Genomic DNA, 21,112 nt, shown 5'->3' on the forward strand with positions numbered 1-21,112 from the left:
TGTGCTTTCAGCTTTTGCTTGTCTTCAGCACATGGGTATGGAAACCTGGAAATGCACCTGCTGTGCTGTGAGCCACAGACCTCTGTCCTGGTCCAGGAGCACCCCCCTGAGCTTTTCCTACCGGGAAGCACTTGCAGACACCCTGAGCCAGGTACTGCTGCAGCTCAGGCACTGCGCTTCACTGCTGCCTTTCCATGGTCTTGCCCTAGAAGCCAGGAGCTTGCAAACTGCCTCACTGCCTGAGGCTCTCCCACCCCATGGTGGGTGCTGCAAAGCTTCAGGGCCAGCGAGGGCACAGCTTGGATTACACGGTTAGTCCCAGGATAAGCAGGGAAAACCTTCACTACTCACTACTGGCCCCGGAGGGGTGTTTATGGGATAGGAAATCTTAAACAGGGGAGGAAAGCCCCACACCAGGATCACCTGCAAATGAGCTTTTAGGGTTCATCAGCCAGCGACCAGACCACGCAGAGCACCACAGGAGCAGTGCCCACGGCGGCTGCCAGACACAGCGTGAAGCCGGGACAGCAGCCCCCAAGGGAGCAAACCACCACAGCACCGAGCGCAGCCGAACCCCCTGGCCCAGGAAAACCCCGCGAGGTGCCCAGGAGCCGCCGGTTGCCGATACACACCTGCATGGGCCGCACCAGTCCGTTTGTTGGTTGAGGCCAAAGCGAGCTCTGCATTTCTTAGGAGAGGCAGGATCTGAACACAGAAGCATGCGTGGCGGAGAATGGGCAAGGCAGAGGCACAAAGAGGAGGAGGAGCAGGAGGAAGAAAAGAGGCAACATCATGTCAGCCACTTAACACACCACTAACAGACTACAATCCCGTTTTTTTTGGTTCTGCAACGGTGCCGGCACCACCTCTCCTGTAAAAAAGCGAGCGTTAGGCAAAGTCAGTGATGGCAGCTGGGGAAGGAGGAGCTTTGGGAAACGGCCTCCTGGCTGAATTCTCCTGGATTTTGCTCTCGTTGTGCTTCCCTAGCTCAGCTAAATCCAGCTCAGCTCCAGGAAATGCGAGCAATTACCGGGAAATTCACGGCTTTTCGTGACGCATCCAATCTCTTAGGTTTGGGAGCGCTGCCAGAGGACAGCGACGCTGCCTGCTGTGCCTGAATCCTTACCTGCTCCCTGCCTTCCCAGCAGTGACTAACCGGGCTGCCAGCGAGCGCGGGCTGCGGGCGGAAGAGAAGAGAGGAAACGTTGCAGAAGCAGGTGGAAAGCAGAGGTAGCACCGCGGAGATCAGCCCCGGCCATCCTGCTCTGTCCCCTGCCTTCCCCTTCCAGGTTGGGTGGAAAAGCCACCCTCCGTGGCCTTTCCTTCAGGCACATCGTGCTTGTTCTGCCGTGCTGCAATAGGATTCGAAGGGTTTCTGTGCTGGATTCACACCGCCTCTATCAGCCACCACCAGTGCTTCCTGTTGTGTACCAGGCTTTCAGTCCGGAATGGGCAAAATTACTATTTTTGTATCACACACACAAGCCGTTTGGGTATGTAAATACATTCACACTACACAGAAACCTAAATGCTTGAGTGCTCCTTTGCAGGCCAGGCACTGAATGGCTTAACAGCGTTAACCAAACCGAAGTTATCACTGGGACACTTTTACGGAACTGCTTTTTATGGATAAACCAAAGGGATCATCCTGCAGCGATTAATGAGATAACCCGAACCCTGAGTGCTAATGCGGGCTGCAGGGTTCTGGTTGTATGGCCCCGTAATCCCCGGCAAGCACATCAGCAGAGCCAGGGCTCGACTTGCGGGTCGTAACTTGAAGGCTACGCGATGCCACAGTGGGCAGGGATGGTCTCCTGATGTTTTACAATGCCTGCTTACTGGAACAGATGTGATTCATTCCCAGTAGAAATGCTCCAGAAGCCAGTATGGGAATGGCCCTGGATGACGGGAATGTGTGTATGAGCAGCTCAAACCTGTCAAAGGGCCTTTTCTGATAAACAGCGTGGTGCAGGGAGGAAACCTGTCCTAGTTTTTAGTCTGACTTTACTCGAGCTCTGCCTTATTATGAAAAGCGAAACAAATTTTGGGCAGTGCCAGTCTTCAGGCCTCTCACTGCATTTAGTCCCGCACACAATATTGACTCATTTGAGGGCTTTCCTTAACAGTACCTGTGGGGCCGATGGGGACATTCAGCTGCTTGTTATGAATAATTAACTCGAGTGATAATATATATTAAGTTATCTGCTTGCCAAAATCTGATCTTTTCAGTTTCCATGAACTACCCATGTTCTAACACCTATGAAGAACTCACAGCAATGTTCATTCACTGCCTTTAAATTGTGCAGTTCATTAGTTAAGATCAGGAAAATAAAAGGAACCACGGTAAAACCCGACGACTGCTGTGGATTATACGCTCCGAGCAAAAGCAAGGTGGCAGCCACCAAGGAGCCACGTGGCTTGGCACCGCAGGATTTACCTGAGTTGGAATCTTGTTGCTTTTCCCGTGTCCGTCTCTTCTTTTTCCCCTAGGAAATGCAAGGAAAAGCCCATTAGTCCATGCTCCCAGGAGACCAGGGATGCCCCTCGGTGTTTTCAGGGCTGTGGGGCTTGGATTTGGCCCTTGGGAAAGCCGCGGCTGCATGCAGTGCTGGCCTGGTGCTCCACAGAAGAGACCCAGGGGGAACTCTCAGAGCAGCCACCGAGCCAACCGTCTGCACAAGTGGCTACGGCTGTCGTTGACATGGCACAAATTTGTTCTGGGCACGTACGTTTGCTCAGCAACAACCCTAATTGTCAGCATCCCTGGATCCAGCACCGCAGGCGTTCTGACTCATCCCCGGCATGCCCGAACGGGCGTGCAGGAGCTGAGCGCATTCACAGGGGCAGCAGCAGAAACCCAGAGACAGAGGGCACGGCGCTGCTGTCACCCGGCTGCGTTGCTGGCAATTCTTCCTAATGTGGAGCCCTGAAATGTTTGGGCAAGGTCTGATAGCACTGCGTGAGCCCACAGCCACGCTGCAAATGCAGCCGAGCCCCTCACTTACGCTGCAGCCTCCGTAAGAAGTTGCAAAATAAGATTTTAGTGCATGTGGTTGGAGAATGGCTCTTTGCAGGGCGTTATTGTGAACAATCACCCAGCTCTGCTCCTCAATTCAAAGAAGCCCAAGAGTAAATCCCACTGAGGTTTCACCTGCACGACACGGCACAACTCCGATCTGAATGGATTTAGGGAAATGGGGTGGTAGCGGCTTTCACCCAGGGCGTTTGGTCTGTGTGACATGGTGAGTACTGGACCTTTTCACTTCGGCACCGACCCGAGCAAATTGCTCCTCGCCTGGCCGTGGGCAGCAGCTTGGCACAGCCCAGCAGCACGAACCACATGGGCACGCTGAAAGCTGCCTGCGCTCGGTGCTGTGCGGTGCTGAGCGACTTGGGGCAGCGCCCTGGGGTGCTCCGTGTCCCCGACAGCAGTGAGGAGCTATCAAAGCGCCTGCATGAGCCGTAGGACTGCAGTGTGAGGCCGTGTCAGCTCATCGTCTGTACCGAAATGCTTGAGGAGGGAAGCCCCCTTGGTAGCTGACGATGATGGGTGAGAAATGGGATTTCTGTTCTAAAACCACAGCATTTCTGTTGCCCCCCTGGAGTGCTGTGGAAACCCTCGGGAGCTCTGTGGGGGCTCACGGGGATGGGAACAGACAGCTCTGTGCCGGAGCTGCTCTGCTGGCACGCCACAGCCACCCTATGTGTGCCACCTGGGAATCCCACCCCCCATCGCTTTAATTAATAGATTTAACTAAATGAATAGAATTAAACAAGAGTTACCACTTGCGACTGAGGCTGTACGAGCAACAGCTCACCCTCCTGGCACGTTCTATCTCCTCCTCCATCCTTATGTTCCTATAAACCATTTGCCCTGTTCCAGCACCTTCCCCATTTCCAGCACACACTCACTTGCTCCTGACACCTGGACAGAAATCGCTCAGTGACGTGGAACCAGGAGGAGCATCCCTGGTTTCAGATGGGAAAGGCAGTTTGTGCAAGTCCTTAGAGACTGTTTTAAAATACTCATCTCTCTACTACATTTTTTTTTTTAACTCATCTCCCTGCTTCAGTGCCTTTGCAGCTCTGGACCCACCTCTCATTCACGTGTTTTCTTCACTCCCGAGCAGCAAAACACAACCCTATCCCCAAACTGCCTCCCTGACCCCAAATACGGAACGACTCCCCGCGTCTCCTGGTGACCTCCTTAATGAGGGCACGGTGGAGCTGGAGCAAATCTGGCCTGCGTGGGGAGCACAGCTTGCAGGCTGCCTTTGACCTATGACTTTTTATATGACTTCTTGTGGTTTGAGTGAAGGTGGAAAGCTCCGAGCTGCGGTAAGCTTTTTCTTCGGTGTGGGAGCAACTGTATTTCCTGCCTGAGATCCGAGTCACGTGCCGCGGAGGTGACCTACATTCCTCCTCCTCGCTCGAGCTCCAGAGAGAAAAGCTTCTCCTGCAGCGACCACGAGACCCGGAGCAGCTGCTCGGCAGTGCCGGGAGGGAGAGCCAACGTGCTCCGAGCTCGTCTGCCGGCCGGGAAGGGACAACTTGTGGAGCAGGAGCCGGTGCCTCCCGGGAGGAAAGGTGCAGGAGGGATGGGACTCCGCTGGAGGAAGTGCTTGGGCGTGGAGGAAAACGATGCCTGGCTCTTACCACCGCTGCTGCCCTCCAGAGATGCTGGCTGAGACGCTGGGATGCCCGCAGAGAAGCGCCCTTTGGTGCTGCCCCGGCTTCTCTGCGGGCACCCCTTGGGTCTCAGCAGGCACTGATCCCGCAAAGATGCCGAGCTCCCAGTCTGCGCTCGCAAGGAGGCAGGGGCATCTGTGCTGTCGTAGGGGAAACACAACCTGGGGCTTCCCAGAACCTCTCCTGTTTTTTTTCTGCATTTGCACTCCATTTCTAATTGTTGTTGTTTTTATTTAAGGACCCTTTGGTGGAGTTTAGGCTTCCTGAGCAGCGCTGGAAGAAGGGTAAGGGTGGGCTGCACGGCTCCAAGGCAAAGAAAGTGGCTGGGAGGGAAACGACGGAGCCTTGGATCCACCAACAGAGCCCCGGAGTGGATGGACAGACATCTGAAGATCTACGTGTGCTTTGCTTCAGGTCCCAGTGAGCCTGCTAGGCAGGGTTCTTTACATGGGAGATCAAAACAGGCGAGAAAGCCACTAGAAAAGGCGGCATCTCCTGCGTCGGGAGCGCCGCACCGCCTGTGGAACCTCGCTTACCGCGGTGCCTCTTGCATTATTAATACAGCTACGAGGAAATGAATTCTTCTAATGCTCGCTTGTAAATGCTCCACTGAGTAGCCCGGAGGCTCCCCAAACGCCAGCCCTGCTACCTGCAAGCGGGACGTGCCGCGAAGCAGCGGGCAGCACACCCACTGTGCTGCGCTGTGCTGTGCCTCCAGACAGCCTGGGAGCTGCCACCACGGCCACTGCTCCCTGCAGACCCCTCTCTGCCTGATTTGGGACCTTTTTTCCCCTTTTTTTAAATCTGTAAAGATTTTTCTCATCCCTAATGGCAACCTTGCTTGGGAATCAGGCTCGCTGGAGAGCTGGGTCTCGCTCGCAAGCTCGCAGAGCAAGCAGTGCTGCTGTCTGCGTGTGCTCAGACTGCATTTGAATACTTTGAACGTGGCGTGCTTGATTTGCTTAGGATCCTCTCACAGCAGTGGCCAGGGCGGGATCAAAATCCCAAAATCCCAGGGGGGCAGGCACCGACTTGGTGACCGTCACCCTGCGAGGGCAGCAGACGAGCCCCCACAGGCCGGGGGTACCAGGGCTGCTGCCTGGGACACGGCCCCGCAGGGAGTCCCAGAGCTGGACCGAGCACCCCGTGAGGCTGAGCTCTGTGTGGAACTCATGCAAAGCAGCTTTTCCTTTCCTCTTCTGCATTTTTAAAAATTATTTTCCATGATTATTACAATCCTGTGAGCAGCACGGGGATGCTCCAAGCACCGCTGTATTTCTACACACCCCACCCCACCAGAAACTGCATTACCAGGGGCAACTGGGACATCGGCAGGCACCGATTTGAGCCCCCCCGGGTCATTTTTGGGCCATTTTGGGGGTTTTTCTGTGGGAACCCGAGGTGCGACGCCACTCACGTAGTTGTCCCGTGCGGACCAGCCGGGGTAGAGCTGCATGTGGAGCTGCCGTTCCTTGCGTGCCAGCTCGTAGTACTTGGCCTGCTCCTCCCGGGACAGCGCGTGCCACTGCAAGGACAAGTACAGAGCTGAGCTGCGTCCCCTCGCCCCTGCCCCGTGGCCACCAGCTCGAATCGGGCTCCAGGGGACGAGGGAGGAGCACCTGGGGGCAGGTGCCCAAGAGGAGCTGCAGGGGACAGGGTGCTGCGCTGGTCACTGGTCTCGCTGGGGACCTTGCCATCTCAGCGTTGCTACTGGGGTGCAAGATTTCCCTTTTCTCCCACTTTTGGGTCTTCCTGCACCCTCTTTCCAGCCTGAGGATGCTCCTCAGTGAGGCGGCAGTGCCTCCAACACCAACAAAACCCCGATCTCCATCAGAGCGATGGGAGAACCCCCTCTGCCCCGCTCCCTGCCCTTGTTTCTGGGGATGTTCGCACTCCGCACGCCCCCCACCACGGCACAAGTCCCATCACTGCCCTGCCGAGCCCCACACTGCTGCTCTGCTCCCCCGGACCCCCCAGGGGACGCTGACCCTGGCCACGGGTGCGCAGCGAAGAGCCCTTACCCTCCTGCCCAAGATCTGGTTGATAGCTGCGCTCTCCTTCAGGGTGCACTCAGCAATGACTTTTGCCCGCATCTCTTTCATATACAACATGAAAGCGTTCAGGGGCTTCTTGATAGTGGGCTTCTTGGCTTCCTTCTCTCTCTTTGGTTCTGGCTGAGGTTTCCTTGGCAGGGACACAAGAGGAGCAGTCAGTGTCAGCAGGCAGAGCCACCCCAGCACCCAGACGCACGGTGCCAAACCCACCCGGTGCCAAACTTTGCCCCGGCACACGCAGTGCTCAGCGCCCAGCCCTGTGCCCACATCACAGGGGACAACCAAGGGGGACCCCGCGGTGTTGGGAGCCCAGTGACGCTTCCAACTTACATGTTTCGGTCGTAGTGCTCCATCTCCTGCTTGCCAGAGTGGGGCACGATGGCGGGGTGCGGGATGCCGGTGGTGTGCATGCCGGAGCCCAGCATCAGCGGGTGAGTGAACCTGCAGGGGAGACGGGCGAGCCGTGAGCCTTCGGGGTGGCCACGAGGGCTGTGCGGGGAGCTGTGGGGCCACGGTGGGCCAGCCCCAGCAGCCCCAGCAGTGGCTCTCCCTCGGTGGCACTCCGGGGCGGCAGAAGCAGACGGCAAGCGGAGGACACGGAAAGCGAACCCGCGGCGGCGCGGCCTCCTTCGCCTGGCAGGCTGCAAAATTTGGGGACCGAGTGAACACAGCGGGGAGCAGGGATTTGGGCATCTCTTCCCTCTTTCCTTGGCCCCTGCCAGCCGCGCCGAACGCACGCGGGGAGAGGCGGCCGGGTGCCGAGAGGCGGCTGCAGAAAGCAGCCCGCGGCGTGAGCCAGCCTCACCGAGATCAAGGGCGCTTTTAACGAGCGTTTTCAGACACTCAGATCTCTGTTGCTGCAATATCTTATTAGCGCTGTAGGAAGGAACAACAAACTCAAACCAACGTTTGGATTTGAGAGATTAGGACCACCCCACACCTTCCTTTTAACAGAAAAAGCATAAGTCTGAACATGAACCAAACTGCAACTCTAGGAGGTGCACCTCGCCTAAGCAATGTTATCCACCAACACAGAAATGAGATCATGAGAGGTCTCGCTAGCTTTCAAGCCTCATTAGCTCTCTAGAGTTTTAGAGGGTAAAGCCAGAGCAGTCGGCTTTGCCAAGCTTGCCACTTTATGACTGCAGCTTGAGATGGCAGAATCGCCCATGGGAGATGAACTGTTCATTAGATATGCTGGCACGAAAAGAAAAGCTGTTTAATTTAATCCACCAGCACCGTCTGAAGTCTGATCCTTATCTGACCAGGTGTACTCGCTCGTTCGTCTGCAGCAGCGCTGCAAAATCCACCCTCTGCGAGCGGGAACCCCTGTGCCACAGCCGGGGAGGCTCCGTGGCCCCGCAGGGAACCGTTAGCTCGTCCTGCCCGGCGCCCCCGAGGCCACGAGAAGCGATGCCTCGATGCCTCGGAGAGCCAGGGGGGCTGACAGCACGCTCCTGCCTCTGCTGCACGGATTGGGGTCTGCATAGAGAAGGGTTTGCATGGACAAGGGGTTGCACGGAGAAAGGGTTTGCGTGGCCGGAGGTCTGCTCGCGTGGTTTTCCTGCGGGAAGCCTCCGCTAAGTGCTCTCCAGGACAACACGAAGCAGAAGCAGAAGCTGGCAGGGGAGCAGCCGGGAGCCAGGGCTGGGCTTTGCCCTGCCCAGCAGCTCGCCCAGAGGCACGAGGCTCTGCGATTCCCAGCCACGGGGGCCGTGTCCTGCTCCCTGGGAGATCAGCGCTGCGGCTGCCCCAGGGCTGCGCTCGCTGCCCGAGGCCCCTGCACGGGGTCTGGGCTCTGGCTGCGGGCTGCGAGCAAGCTGCAGGGCCCGGAGGGCAGCGAGTGCCTGCCCCCTGCCCGTCCTGCCCTAAAAGCTGAGCCCCAGTGAAACACATCACCCCCTGCAAAGCAAAACCCAGCCCTGCGCCTGGGATGTACTCGCCATCACGGTTAGGGACAAGGGGGGAAATGCCGAGCGATGGATTTCGCCCCCTTTTCCCAACGCTGAGCCCAAGGCAGGGATTTCTGGCTCTGCTTTGCCTCGTGCTGGTGGGAACCCAGTCGCTGGGCGTCCTCCCTGGCCGCTCGCTGTTCCGCGGGGCCGGGCTCTGCTGCAAGCTCCTACTGCACACACTGCAAGCTGCGGGGGCAGCCGGGCCGCTGCCCCGGCCCACACATACTCACCTGGAGAAAGAAGCCCCAGCGGAAAGTGCTGACGAATACGGCTGTCTAAATCCACATGACGGGAGCGGATAGACAGACTGGCTCTGCCTGGGATCGGGAAGAAAGAGTCTATCAAGTATCTCCAGCCACGTGGCGTTTCCTAAAGATACCCTCAGCTAACGGGGCTCGGAGCCGGGGGCAGCGTGGGGTCTGGGCTTTGTGCAGGGGGAGCTGGACCTCCCTGCGGAGCTCGCCTCCAAACCTGACCCCCCTCCGCCCCCAGTCTGGGTAGCTCTGCAGCTTTTTTGGAGTTTAGGGTCTCGGTAAAGTCAAAATATGGAGTTTTGCTGAAAAGTTAGGAGAGATTGCTGTTGCACGGATGAAGTGGAAGGGCACGGTTTGACCAGAGAGCTGCAGCCTGGGCAGAGCCCCTCTGCCCGGCACACCCAAGGCTGCACAGCCGCAGGCGGCACTGGGAGGGTGTGGGTGCACAGCAACTTGGGGTGCCGGGCAGAGAGCACCTCCTGTGCCCCACACGTGTCCCAGAAAGGCTCTGAGTGCCCCTGCACATCCTCAAAAGGATGCCTCTTGTTTTTAAACAAGCCCAACGCCAGGTCCTGCTTTTCTTTTTCAAGTCGTTTCACACTGGGAATCGGGCATGTACCAGACCTGGAGCTGGAAATTATTTGTGAGATAGTAAAATAAATATGAAGGAAGTTCCTGGTTGTTCCCAGCACGGGAAAGCCCCCACGTTTTCATATGGAGATAGCTCAAAAACACCTCGGTTTGTTCTGTACGGCTGCCAAAACACGCTCCCAGCCTGAAACCGCGCGTGGAAGCCCAGACGCCTGGGGAAGGCGAGCTGGGATGTTCGAACCCCAAAATGTGGCTGCACAGATGCTGTGCAGAGCTGCTGTAGGGACAGCACGGCTACTCCCAGCACCGATCAGCAGCAGCAGCCCCTTATCACGGCACCATCCTGCTGCCCCGAAGCACCGGTGGCTGCTCTGGGTTAAGGCAGCTTAAGGCATCCAGCTCCAGCCAGGAGTGACAATGCCTCCTCCAGAGCTCGTCCTCCCGAGCCTTGTGCCCGGCTCCTGCTGGCCAGCTGGGGAGGAGAAGTCGCCTCCTGCACCGGTGGGTGCTCCCCGTCCGTCCCCATCCCATCCCTGTCCCCATCCCGTCCCCATCCTCATCCCCTGCATCCTGTGGGGTCAGTGCCACTGCGGTGTCCCAGCCCACCCAGCTTTGGGCACAGGGCTGGGCACTTCAGGAGTGGTTTGGGGCTCTGTCTGTGAATTCGGCACAAGCAAAAATAGGACAAAAGCCTCTTGCAGACACCATGTGTGCTCCCCGCTCCCTCAGGCCGGCCTGCTGCCTGTGGCCGTGCCATATCTGCCCTATTACTCAGCGACGTGCACGCCTGGCGAGGTTTATCGGGGATGCCAAACCCCGCAGACGCTGGGAGCTGCCAGCAGTGCGGCTTCCTCCGCGAGCAGCCTCCCGACAAAGCCTCGGGGAGAAGCTGGCTCTTCCCCGCCGCGCAGCGGGGCTGCCTTCAGCAGCTTCCCACCCCACGAGTGGACCTCGCGCTGGGGAGCTCCTGCCTCACCCCCAGCTACTTCTTTCATGTTACGGCACGGTCACCGCAGTACTTGTTTTTCCTGAGGATGAATCACGTCATATGAGGAGTTAAATCATCGCCCGAGAGTAGCAGATGGAGCACAGAAAGCAGAATGCCACCTCTTTGAAGCCCAGCTCTGTATCGAAGGCCTCAGCCTCTGTTTCCTGGTGGTTAAAGATCTGCAGCACGAAATCCATGGACAACGACAACAGAAAGCTGACTTTTTACTCGGTGTTTTAACGCATTTGGCGGTTTGGCGATACGGCCTCGTACCTGGACGGCTCTGCTGGGTTTTGTCGGGGTTTTTTGAGCCAGCAGCAGGAGGGCAGTGCCCCCTGCCCCCTGCCACCGCCTGCCCTGTGCCCCGCAGCCCCCTGCCAGCCTCCGCCAAATCCTCCCGTCACCGTCACCGGCAGCAGGGAGGCTGCCAGGCTCAGGTCTCTGCCCGGGGGCACATTTTCCTGCCTCACCTCCCGAGAGGCACCACAGGCGCAGCATCCCGTGCTCCACGCTCCGGGAGAGCCCTGCTTGTGCTGCAAACCCCAGCGAGGGAAAAAAACCCCTCCTCCTCCAAAGGAGAGGCTTGGCTGTGGTTAGAAGAAGTGGGAAGAAGCCCTCCCTCCTTCCCAATCCAGTGGTTTTGAATCCAGCAGGTTGTCCCCTGCTCCAGGGATGCCCTGGGCAGGATGATGCCTTTGGACCCCTCCACGGACCCGCTGCCCACCCCTGCACGGGGTGAAAGCCCCCTCCCCGGCACACCGCACGCAGCGGGGGCTGCACGCAGCCGGGGAAGCCGACCCCCGCGTGGATCCCACACTCACCATCCCATCGAGGGCGTGATCTGGCCGACCCCAGCCGGGGGGAGCGGGTAGAAGCCGGGGATGTCTGAGGTCTGGGAGGGCCGGTGCACTCCTGGGAGAAGGGAGAAGGAGGTGAGCTGGAGCCAGCGCTGACACGGACCGCTCCCGGCCCCATCTGCCCACAGCCACTGGTGGACAGGGGAATTGCTGTCTGCAGGAGGCAGGGCACTGAAGTCACAGTTTTCTTTGCTGTGGGACTCTCTGCAGCACCTGGGAGCCCGGGGGCAGCGCTGTTCCTACAGCCCCCAGCCCATCGCTCACCCCTGGGATCCCAGCAGCGACCAGCGGGGATGCTCCAGTGGGTGTCTGTAAATGGTTTGGGATGAAAAGCGATCGTTTCACAGGCTCTGGGAAGGAGGGGATGGTGCCAGGTGGGAATTCTCCCTCCGTAGGGGGAATCCCTGCATGGTCTCCAGAGATACGGGCACGGGAGGCAGCCCAGCATCTCCTGCTCCTGTCAGCTCTGCCGGGGTTGGGAACAGACCAAGAGAAGCTGGAGTAAAACGGGCAGGGAGGGCTTCCTCTTCTCATTTCTTGCAGTTTCCCCGGCTGTTCTCTGTCTTGGGGAACAGTGCCTCGTCCCTTCAGCCAGCTCAGGGCAGGAGGGGTTCAGCAGGAGGCTCACGGGCAGTGAATTTGGGTTCTGGGCATGAGCTGCTCGTGGCCCGAGGCACTTAAATCCCCCAGGGAGGAAACAGATACAGCTGCCTGAGCTGTGCACCCTGCTAAGCAGCAGGGCTTTCCAGGGTAAAACTCCAGCTCGCCTCTGTCTGCAGAGGAGCCTCAGGCTACAGAAAACGTGCAGGGGTTGTCCAGCAGCTGCCCCGGGCCATATATACGTTAAGGAATTGGTGATGAGCTGCCAGCAGCCTGCAAGCTCAAGATCTGGATTACTCTCCCAGATGGATTCCTGATAAGGTTGTAATTAGGACTGACTCCGATGGATCCATCTTATTAGGAGTTCACTACCCTGATTTGTAACAGGACCGAGAGGAAGATGTAACTTTGTAGGAGAATTTACCTGCAGCTGTGTTCTGTCGGGACACAGCCAGAGCAGCAGGTGTTGCTACCTCAGGGCTGAGAAGGGCGACAGCCCGACCAAAGGGGGAAGGAGCCCTTGCCCCGACAGCACGGGGCTGGGGGATGCACAGCTGGGGGTGCTGGGCTGGATCTCTCCATAACAGGACCTGTGGGATCTCTGCAGCCCCCAGGAACGCTGGTCTGGGGTGAAACCTTGCCTGTGTTCCTGTATTTACAGCTCAGGTTTAACCCCTACACGCCGTACACATGGGTTAGTTGGTGTGTGCTGGGCTCACGCAGGAGCCCCAGGAGCCCAACGTGTGACGAGCTCGCACGTGTGGCTGTGGGGACACACACGCCGATGTCCATTTAGGTTTCAGACGCTGATCCTATTTAGTCAAAATATTTCCTGTTTCAAGCATTTATTTTCTCAAAATGACAGCCTGACAACAGTCTGGGTATGAGTCAAAGGAAAGAAGACTTTCCATTTTCTGGTTGACTCGTGCACACCGTGCAGGCTCTGCTCTGGGCTAAGCCCCACGGCAGCGTGCACAGCGAATTAGGGCCGTTTCCCCAGCGGGGCTGCTGCTTCTCGTGTCAAACTCCTACTGACCAAGATTACCAAGCATGGCCAAGAAGCTAAACAACCTCCTACCACTCAGCAGTGCCCCAGCGTTTCATTTTCCCATTGATTTGGGGCCAGGGCGTGTTCCTAAAGGTGCTGGCTGTGATCCCTGCGGTGTCCAGCACCGTCCCCTCCCTCTGCCCGTGCCCGGTCCCAGCGGTGCCCTCACCTTGCTTCTGGTTGATGTCGGCGGGCAAGTGGGGCGAGTGGGAGCCGTGGCTGAAGTGGTCGTTGCTGTAAGGGATGAGCGGGGTGAGCGGGTGGACTCCGTGGGACGGCTGCACGACGGGAACTTTGTTGGACTGCAAGAGAGAAGGAGGAGAGGGCTCAGCGGCAGGCGGGGGCCGGGCTGCGAGGAAGGGGCACGGGATCATCGAGCTCCGCCAGCAGCGAGGGCCTTTGGGGTGCTGCTGCTGTGAGGGGGTTGGCAATTACAACAGGCTTCCCAGGGGGAAGGCAGAAAACACCCTTTTATGCTTAAATAAACACATCCTGCAAGAGAAATCCACCATCACGCAGTGGTAACAGCTGGTGCTGATTGCACGGGAGGTGCAAATCAACCCGAATCAACGTGATGCTGTCAAAATCCAGAATACTTGAAGAATTCACTTTGAGCATCTTTTATTCCAGGATAAATGCGGAAAGCATGTCACCTAAGGCATCGCTCTTGTTTTCTGCTCCCCCAGCTTGCTGGCACACACACGCACAGTCCCGTGCGTTGCCCTGGTCTGCAGCCGGACCCCCCACATCCTGCACATTCACCCCGAAAACCGCGCTCGGGCTTCTGCAGCTGCTCCCGGCTACGCGGGACGGGACCATGGGTGGCCCAGCAGCTCCTCTAACACACCCCAGGGTACCTCCGGGTGTTGGGGCAGAGAGAGCAGAGCCTGTTCAAAAGGCCTGAGCAGCTGTGAGGGAAACACACCCGTGCACACTCACGCACAGCCGCTCACACCTGCGCACAGCCGTGCCCGCGTGCGCACGCCGCTGTCTGCTGCGAGCCTCCTTGCCTCGAGCGTCCCAAGCCGCTCCCTACACGCCCGGTTTCGCCCGTGGTTGCCTTTCAACCCAAACTGACTTCGCCTCGGTGGTGGAGTGTTGCAGGATTTGCCCCGGATAAATCCCGAAGGAGAACCAGGACCAGGCACGGCAGCAGCGGGAGGAAAGAGCGGAGCACGTGAGAGAGCTGCCGCGGGTGCTGCTCGCCAAAGCTCTCGTGTCCTATCAGGGCATCTCCAGATGCCTCCTGACAAGTCATTTAAGATCTCTGGACTTGATTCACTGCTGCCTTTCACTTTGGTAATGATTTTGCTCAGGCAGAGCAAGCATGAAACGCCATCTGGCTCCAAGGAGGAACCCCTGAAACGGCGAGGAGAACAGCCCCAGTGGATGGGGACGCTGCTTCCCACCCGCCTCGCCCGCAGAGTTTGCTTATGCAAATAAAATTAAAGAGGGATGCAGGTTTGCATTTAAGAGTGAGCGAACACCCTAGCTCCTGATGCTTAGCAGGTGTGGATTTCCTGCACGCAGCAGGGCGCAGGGGGACGTGCACCTCCAAAAACAATCTGGGCTGGCTCCTGCTTTGCTAAACATGTCTGAAGCTCCAAGCTTCAACTTTTCTTGCCAACAAAAAAGAGATGAGGGGTAGCTTTTCAGCATTGTTTCTAGAACTAGCCATAGTTTAGCAGATTCGCGTGGCAGACAGCCCGAGTGAGGGATGTGCAGTTCTGCGGGGGCATTTTGCCATCGCACCGGACCAGGACCAGCTCGGTGCTAAGCAATTTTGAAAATCTCAGCCCCCCAAGGGCTCAGCCTCCATCGTGGGCTGAGTTTTCCTTCCATACAAGCCTGCACCCAAAGCCTGGCCCACCGATGGCTGCAAACAGCCCTCAGACTGTGGGAGACGCAGGCTGCACCCTCCTGACACCGATCCACAACAGGCCAGGGCGCAGGGCACGGCACCGGGGCTGCACAGCGGGCTGCAGCGCGGTTACTCAGACTTTCCACCAGTTCAGATGGGAAACGAGACGAGGCAGCAGCACGAAGAGCTGGCCTTCCCCGCATCCCTTCTGCCTTTGCACTTGCCTTGCTCGAAAACTCTTTGCTGTTCCTCTCTGAAGTCACAGAAACGCTGGCAGGGGAAGATGCTCGGGACAGAAACGAGACCGAAACTTGGGTAGGAAAGAGGCTGCTTGCCCACTGCCACCTCCTCAGTTAGGGAGCTCGCTACAGGGACCTGCCTCCCAGCCTGAAGCAACCCAGGGAAGGAGGAAATAGGGCTGCAGGATCCGCAGAAGCAGAGAATCCTTCAGTGCTGATCCCCAGTTTTAAACTCTGCTGCTGCTGCTGGCCACCAGTGGCCAGGCTCCTAGCTCCTGGCCTTCACCGGATGAGTCTCATTTATAAAATCTCATTTATAAAAACCTATACGCCAGAGAAATGGTATCATTTCCTCTTTTTAATGCAGTCTAGATTTACTTTCTGCAGCACGTGGACCCTGGGGAGGCTTTTCGAAGCCCGAAGGTAGCTGCTGGCGATGTCTTAAGCTACAAAATCCACCTGATCGCAAAGGATTTCTGCCAGGGGAGCAACACGACGTGAGGGCACCGTGTCCTGTGCCCTCCCAGCAGGGCCCTGGGCCCTGCAGCACCGTGGCTCGCCCCGGCTGTGGTTTGCTGAAGCATCTCGCTGTGTCTCCTCCGTGTTTCAGTACAGCTCAGACCGGGGGTGATGGAGCCGCTCGCCACCGGCCTGCCCGAAATAACCAGTGCCTGGCGTCACGGCCCCGCGGCCCAGGTGACCTCAAGCAGCCCCGGGGGGGTGACAAAAAGGCTCTGGGGACGGTTTTGTCTCACCCCTCCCAGCGCAGCCCCTCGGGGGCAGGTTGGGGAATGAGCTGTGCAGCCGCGACCTGGCTACAGAAATGAAGAGGCGCGTTTACAGCAACACCAGAATGGCATTTCCAGGGGGGACAGAGCAGCAGAGCAGGGGGGTTGCACCCCCAGAGGGCCGTTTTCCTTCTCAAACCTGCTAAATTGCAACAATTAATCCTGGCAAGTGGCGCTGCCGGGTCCCTGGGGTGCTGCCAAGTCCCCGTGTGCCTGGCGAGCCACAGCCCATCGCCCTCGCAGGGCTCAGCAGCCAGGCTGAAGGCAGAGAAAGGGCTGTGACGGAGGCAGCTCCCACCCCGAAGCAGCAAAGTGACTTCAAGAACTGATGAGCAAGGCGAAAACCCAGTCGCACTCATTATTAAGAAACACTAATTGTTGGCAGGGCAGAATTAGGAGACCTCACCGCTCACACACGGGTGCCTGATTGCGAGAGAAGCTGGAGGCAAGCCGTAAAACTCCTTCTGCTGAGCACACACAAACCCAGCAGGTCTTTCCAAGGAGGCTCGCCCTCAGAGCCACGCTGCAGCATCCTCCCCGTTTGCTCCCATCCCCGCTGCGTGCACCCAGCACAGGCAGCATCAGCCCTGCACGCAGACTGCCACCAGTTGTGGGGTTATCCAACAATTAAGTCTTTTTTAACATTTTTTCTTTTAATTTTTATTATTTTTAATTTTTTTTTCGTTCAGAAAATAGTGGTATGTTGTAATCAGAAGTTTTGTGGAAAGCACCTCACTGCCAGCAGGTGCTTTGACTAATTTTTAAAGGCTGGTATGTTTATTTGTGACGTGCTAAATGAGCTGTGTTACTTTGCTGGCTTGAATGAGATTTTTTTTTTTCTTTTAAAGTTTAAAGTTAATCTCAGCAAAACATAGCACAGATGGTCAACAGACAAAATCGGAGTGAAATTGTCAAAACTGAAAATTTTCATGGATTTTCTACAATATAAAGAGTATCACTTTTAACGCTGAAAATATTAGAAAAAAAATATAAAGATGTTTTTTTCTGCTTGAATCATCTTAGGAGAAGAAAATAATTAAAGAAGAAAGGAGTGTTTTTTTTGTTAACTTGTGAGAACTCCTCCTTGCTACAGCCGAAAGCAGCGGTGGTCACGTCGAGCTGCCTGGGCATCCCCACATCCAGCCAGTGCTGCGCCGGGGCTGCTGCGATGGGAACTTTTTTGTTAATTTTCTGGTAGAGGACAAGTCATAACTAAAACAAAGCAGCCGGATTCTGCTGCCATTTCTACCATAATTTAGTGAAAAGGGTTTTACGGACTTTCTCGATCTGTGCACCGAGCAGCCAGCCGGTCCTTGTGTGGGGCGGCCAGGGCTGCCCACCCGAGCCGCACGGCGTCCAGTTTCCTGCAATCCCACTGGGGTGTCCCCTCTGCTCTCTTCCCATCAACCCGGTTATTAAAAAAGAAAGAGCACAAGCAGCAGATAACGCTTGGAGTTAGTGTATTAAAGAAGAGCAAACCACAATTCAAACTAAGCAACCCAGACACAGGAGCTCATCTTATGAGGCTGATCTTGATCAGCCCCGCTGCACAGCGGCACAAAGCACCCTTCCTAGGAAAAGCTGCTGCTCGGTTTTGCAGATGACTGTTTGAAGAAGTCTTACTTTCCCCCCCCAGCTTTGAACAAAAACGGAATTAGTGAAAAGCTGGCTTTTTCATAGTTTGTTTTGAAGGCAAAGCCACATAAATAAGGCTGCTTTGCAGGAACAGAAACTTTCATTTTACAGATTTTTTTGGAAATAAAACGAACGTAAGAATTTGCTCGCCCTTGGTAGCAGACAGCCCTGAGCCCCAGGAGCTTTACTGCGGGTCAGCCCCGCAGGTGGGATTTCTGAGCTGGCAGCCTCACCTCCTAGCTGCAGGGGACCCCATGCAATAGGGGACCACGAAGGCAGAAGGAACCCTACTTACATGTGGGATGTCACCCACATTCAGGACCCTGCAGGCACGGGGGACGCTGTGCTCATAGGGGACCCCATGCACACAGCAAATCCCATGCCCCTGGGGGACCCTGCAGGGAATTTGCAGGCACGGGGGACCCTACACACATAGGGGACCTGAAACATGGCAAACTGTAGGCACTGCAGACCCCATACACACAGGGGACCCCATACATATAGAGGACCCCAAGCACACCGGGGTCCCTTTAGGCCAGGGCACGGGGACAATCTGCCAGGGCCATTCCTGCCACAATCAGCCCCCAGCCTCCGGATGCTGAATTTCCTGCAGGCATCCCAAAAGCAACCCAAGCGGCGACCAGCCTGCTGGGAAGCCCTGCACTGAGCCATCGGGGTCTGCAGGGGGGCTGGGGGCAGCCCCGTAAGCCCTCCTGGGCACCCCGGTCACCCGGCGGGGTGGTTGGCAGCACCCCGGGGTGCGCAGGAGCCGACCCCGTGGCGCGGCGCCAGGGAGAGCGCTGTGGTTTGCAGCGCTCGCGGGGAGCCGAGCCGCGGTGAGGCGAGATTAGTCACGTCACTTTCAAATTTTCCCACATCGCTGGCCCCAAAAATAGCGAAATGAGAAAGCCGTGGGCCAGCCCGGCGGCGGGGGGCGAGAGGCCGGGCCAAGGGACGGCTGCTGGGGCTCACGGCTCAGCCGGGGTCTGGGCATCCTCGAAGCCCCAGTGCCCGGCTGTGCTGCTGTGAGCACTGGCACGAAGAAACCGCCCCCAGCAGAGACGATTTTGGCAATGGGGTGAGCGCCGAGGTTGGGCGAGCAGCGCCTGGGATGTGCCAGAGGCTGCAGCCCGGCCAGAAGTCACCCCCAGCGTGTTTGCTTCAACGTCACTTCTCAGAGAGAGAGATGAGTCTACGCGTCAGCTATGAAAAACAAAACCTACGGAGTTTGCTGCTGCTGATTCAATGAGGAATTAATTCCTTTTTTCTGCAGAATTAGTCACCGTGCCACAGAAACGAAGGTATAAGGTCAGGCTGCAGCCAGCAGGCACTGCTGCTGCACAAGCTGCTGGGTACCGGGGGCTCTGCCTTTTGCTCTGTACCCAAAATTTAGTGCAAATTAGGAAATTATCAGGGGCTGGGTGCATCCTGCAGGATGGGATCAGCTGCTGGAGGGCTTGGAGGGCAGCGCTGTGCTTCGGGGCTCTCAGAAACAAGGACCCGGAGCCCATTTGTGGCTCCAGCCCAGCCCTGCAGAGCTCCAGGGCACCTCTGAGTTCTGATAACATCTCCCTGCTCGGGGCTCCCCTGGGAATAAAACTAAACTGGACTGTGCCACCAGACCCCTTCAGCCCCCGTGGTGTTGCAGCAGGAGATGTTGGGATGAAATCTCCCCAGAAACACCCAGCACAGACCATTTTCTGCAGGCGTCAGGGCTGGGGACCCCCGCAGCCCGCGGGCGCCCGGCAGCATCTACTCATTTCTCATCACAGCACTTATTTTTTTTTTTCTTTTCTCCTTTCTCACTTTTGCTGCAGTCACATCTCCCCAGCCCGCTGCCGCGGCAGAAAGGAAGCAGGGAAAGTTAAAGCCACCCACGCTCGGGCGCTGCCCTCACCCCGCAGCAGCGCCGGGCGTCAGCAGAGGCAGCATCGCCCCGCCGGGAGCTGGGCACCCAAGGGGGCTGCCCCCGGACCCCTCGAAGGCTCTGTAGGGTCTCCCCCTTGTCCCATTGTCCCATCCCCATCTCACCCAGAGGTGCTCAAGGGCCATGCTCAGGCAATGGGGAAAGCATTCACGGCATTTAATCCACATGCAGGCTTCAAGAAGGGGCTGATGCGTTTAGGACCGCCCGCACCTGCCGGCAGCTACTGCCCCTGTGCAGGGTGTGAGCCCTCTGCGTCACGTTTTGTGGTCGCAGGGTTATCCTCTCAGCTCTTCTCTTTCCCTCCGCTCCCTCTCAGCTTTAAAATCCAATTCTGCTTTGAAATCCAGCACTGGCGAGGCACCTGCTCCTTTTTGCAAGCTCAGTGGGGTCGAAGGGCAGAGCAGGATTCCTGCCAGGAGAACTGGGGGTGAGACCCGCTGCTCGGGGCCGCTCAGCGCACGGAGCTGGCCCAGACACAGCGGGGATGAATACAGGGAAAGAACCAAAATACTTGTTAAAAGCCCTCAGTGACTTGCTGGCCACATCCCAGGCCGGGACGTGACCCGATGCAGCCCGTCCCGACCCTTCTCTTGGCACGAGAGCCTCCTGCTCCTCGACAGGAGCCGCACAGCGCTCAGCAGCCCGGCTGCCCCTCCGCTGCTGCTCGCTGTTTTTAAGCAGTGATGGTAATTATTTTTAAGTTAAGCCCTGCAGGGGAAATAGCTGAGCTTTTCTCCGTTTACGGGCACAGGAAGAGCTGTTTCGCTTCTCAAGTGTTTATCTTCTAAGAGAAAGATGTAGGTGGTTCTTCATGAAAAAAAAAAAAAAAAAAAAAGAAGAAAGAAAGAAAAGGCATGGAAAAATAAAGATTAAAAGTCCCTCCCAGAGGCTGCTCTTAGGGTGACAGGGGGCGAGTGTGGAGGCAATTACGCTGCACACTGGAGAACAGAACCCCTGAAAAATGAACATCATTTTGGGTTTGGCATCACCGCCTGGTATCTGCTGCCCCGTTTAGAAGAGGGGCTGCCTCGCTCCCATGCTCAGTGCTCGCCTTGCTCCTGAAACACCTCTGTCGTGATGCCAAAAGCAGCCTCGCCAGTGCCAGCAGCACAGAGCCAGACCAGCCAGGAACCGACAGCACTTGGCCTCGTGGAAACAAACACCAGGGTCATACATCCCAGGGTTTTTTTCCCCCAAATGCTGGGGCAACACCACCCAGGGGCTGTGCTGGCCTGGTTATTTCCCCTCTCCTGCAGTGCCCGTCCCTGGTTTCGGCGTCTCTCGTGGTCCTGGCTGTGGAGAACGACCCCTGTCCCCCCAGTCTCCAGAGGTGGAGCATGGCCCTGGGTGCTTTTTGCTTCTTTGTGCCACAGTTCTGCGAATTTCTCTGCGGGGCTGCCGGGGCTGGCGCTGCCAGTAACCCCTGTCACGGCTGCAGACGCGAAGGCACCGACTTGACCCGCAGAGGCTGATACTATCTGACCTCCTTTAGGCTGTTCGGCTTCTCGCAGTCGAGCGGTTGGTCTAATACCCAGAATTAATCAGGAAAATGTCCAGGAGGGCGAGGGAGGAAAGCAAACAGCACTACGAGCAGAGCCGGCGCGTGAGGGGAAGCCCTGCGCTACC

The 21,112-nt window shown here is 57.2% G+C and overlaps 1 protein-coding gene across 9 annotated transcripts in view; it reads right to left on the minus strand.

Moving 5' to 3' along the window:
- TCF7 (transcription factor 7) overlaps positions 1 to 21,112 on the minus strand; it is a 63,332-nt gene that overhangs the window by 3,199 nt on the left and 39,021 nt on the right. For 4 of the 9 annotated variants that reach the window (XM_082771614.1, XM_082771613.1, XM_082771611.1 and 1 more), the window contains 7 exons: positions 13,206 to 13,338; positions 11,353 to 11,443; positions 8,929 to 9,015; positions 7,074 to 7,184; positions 6,711 to 6,873; positions 6,107 to 6,214; positions 2,438 to 2,486 (listed from right to left, as the gene is read on the minus strand). In XM_082771614.1, coding sequence (XP_082627740.1) covers positions 2,438 to 2,486; positions 6,107 to 6,214; positions 6,711 to 6,873; positions 7,074 to 7,184; positions 8,929 to 9,015; positions 11,353 to 11,443; positions 13,206 to 13,338 — 742 coding nt within the window. Of the gene's footprint in view, positions 1 to 632; positions 706 to 1,126; positions 1,178 to 2,437; positions 2,487 to 6,106; positions 6,215 to 6,710; positions 6,874 to 7,073; positions 7,185 to 8,928; positions 9,016 to 11,352; positions 11,444 to 13,205; positions 13,339 to 21,112 lie in introns of all 9 variants that reach the window. The other 5 variants (XM_082771617.1, XM_082771616.1, XM_082771618.1 and 2 more) reach the window with 3 other exon arrangements.

Source organism: Aythya marila, assembly GCF_965140915.1.
Source record: "Aythya marila genome assembly, chromosome: 14".
In the NCBI taxonomy this organism is placed as follows: domain Eukaryota; kingdom Metazoa; phylum Chordata; class Aves; order Anseriformes; family Anatidae; genus Aythya; species Aythya marila.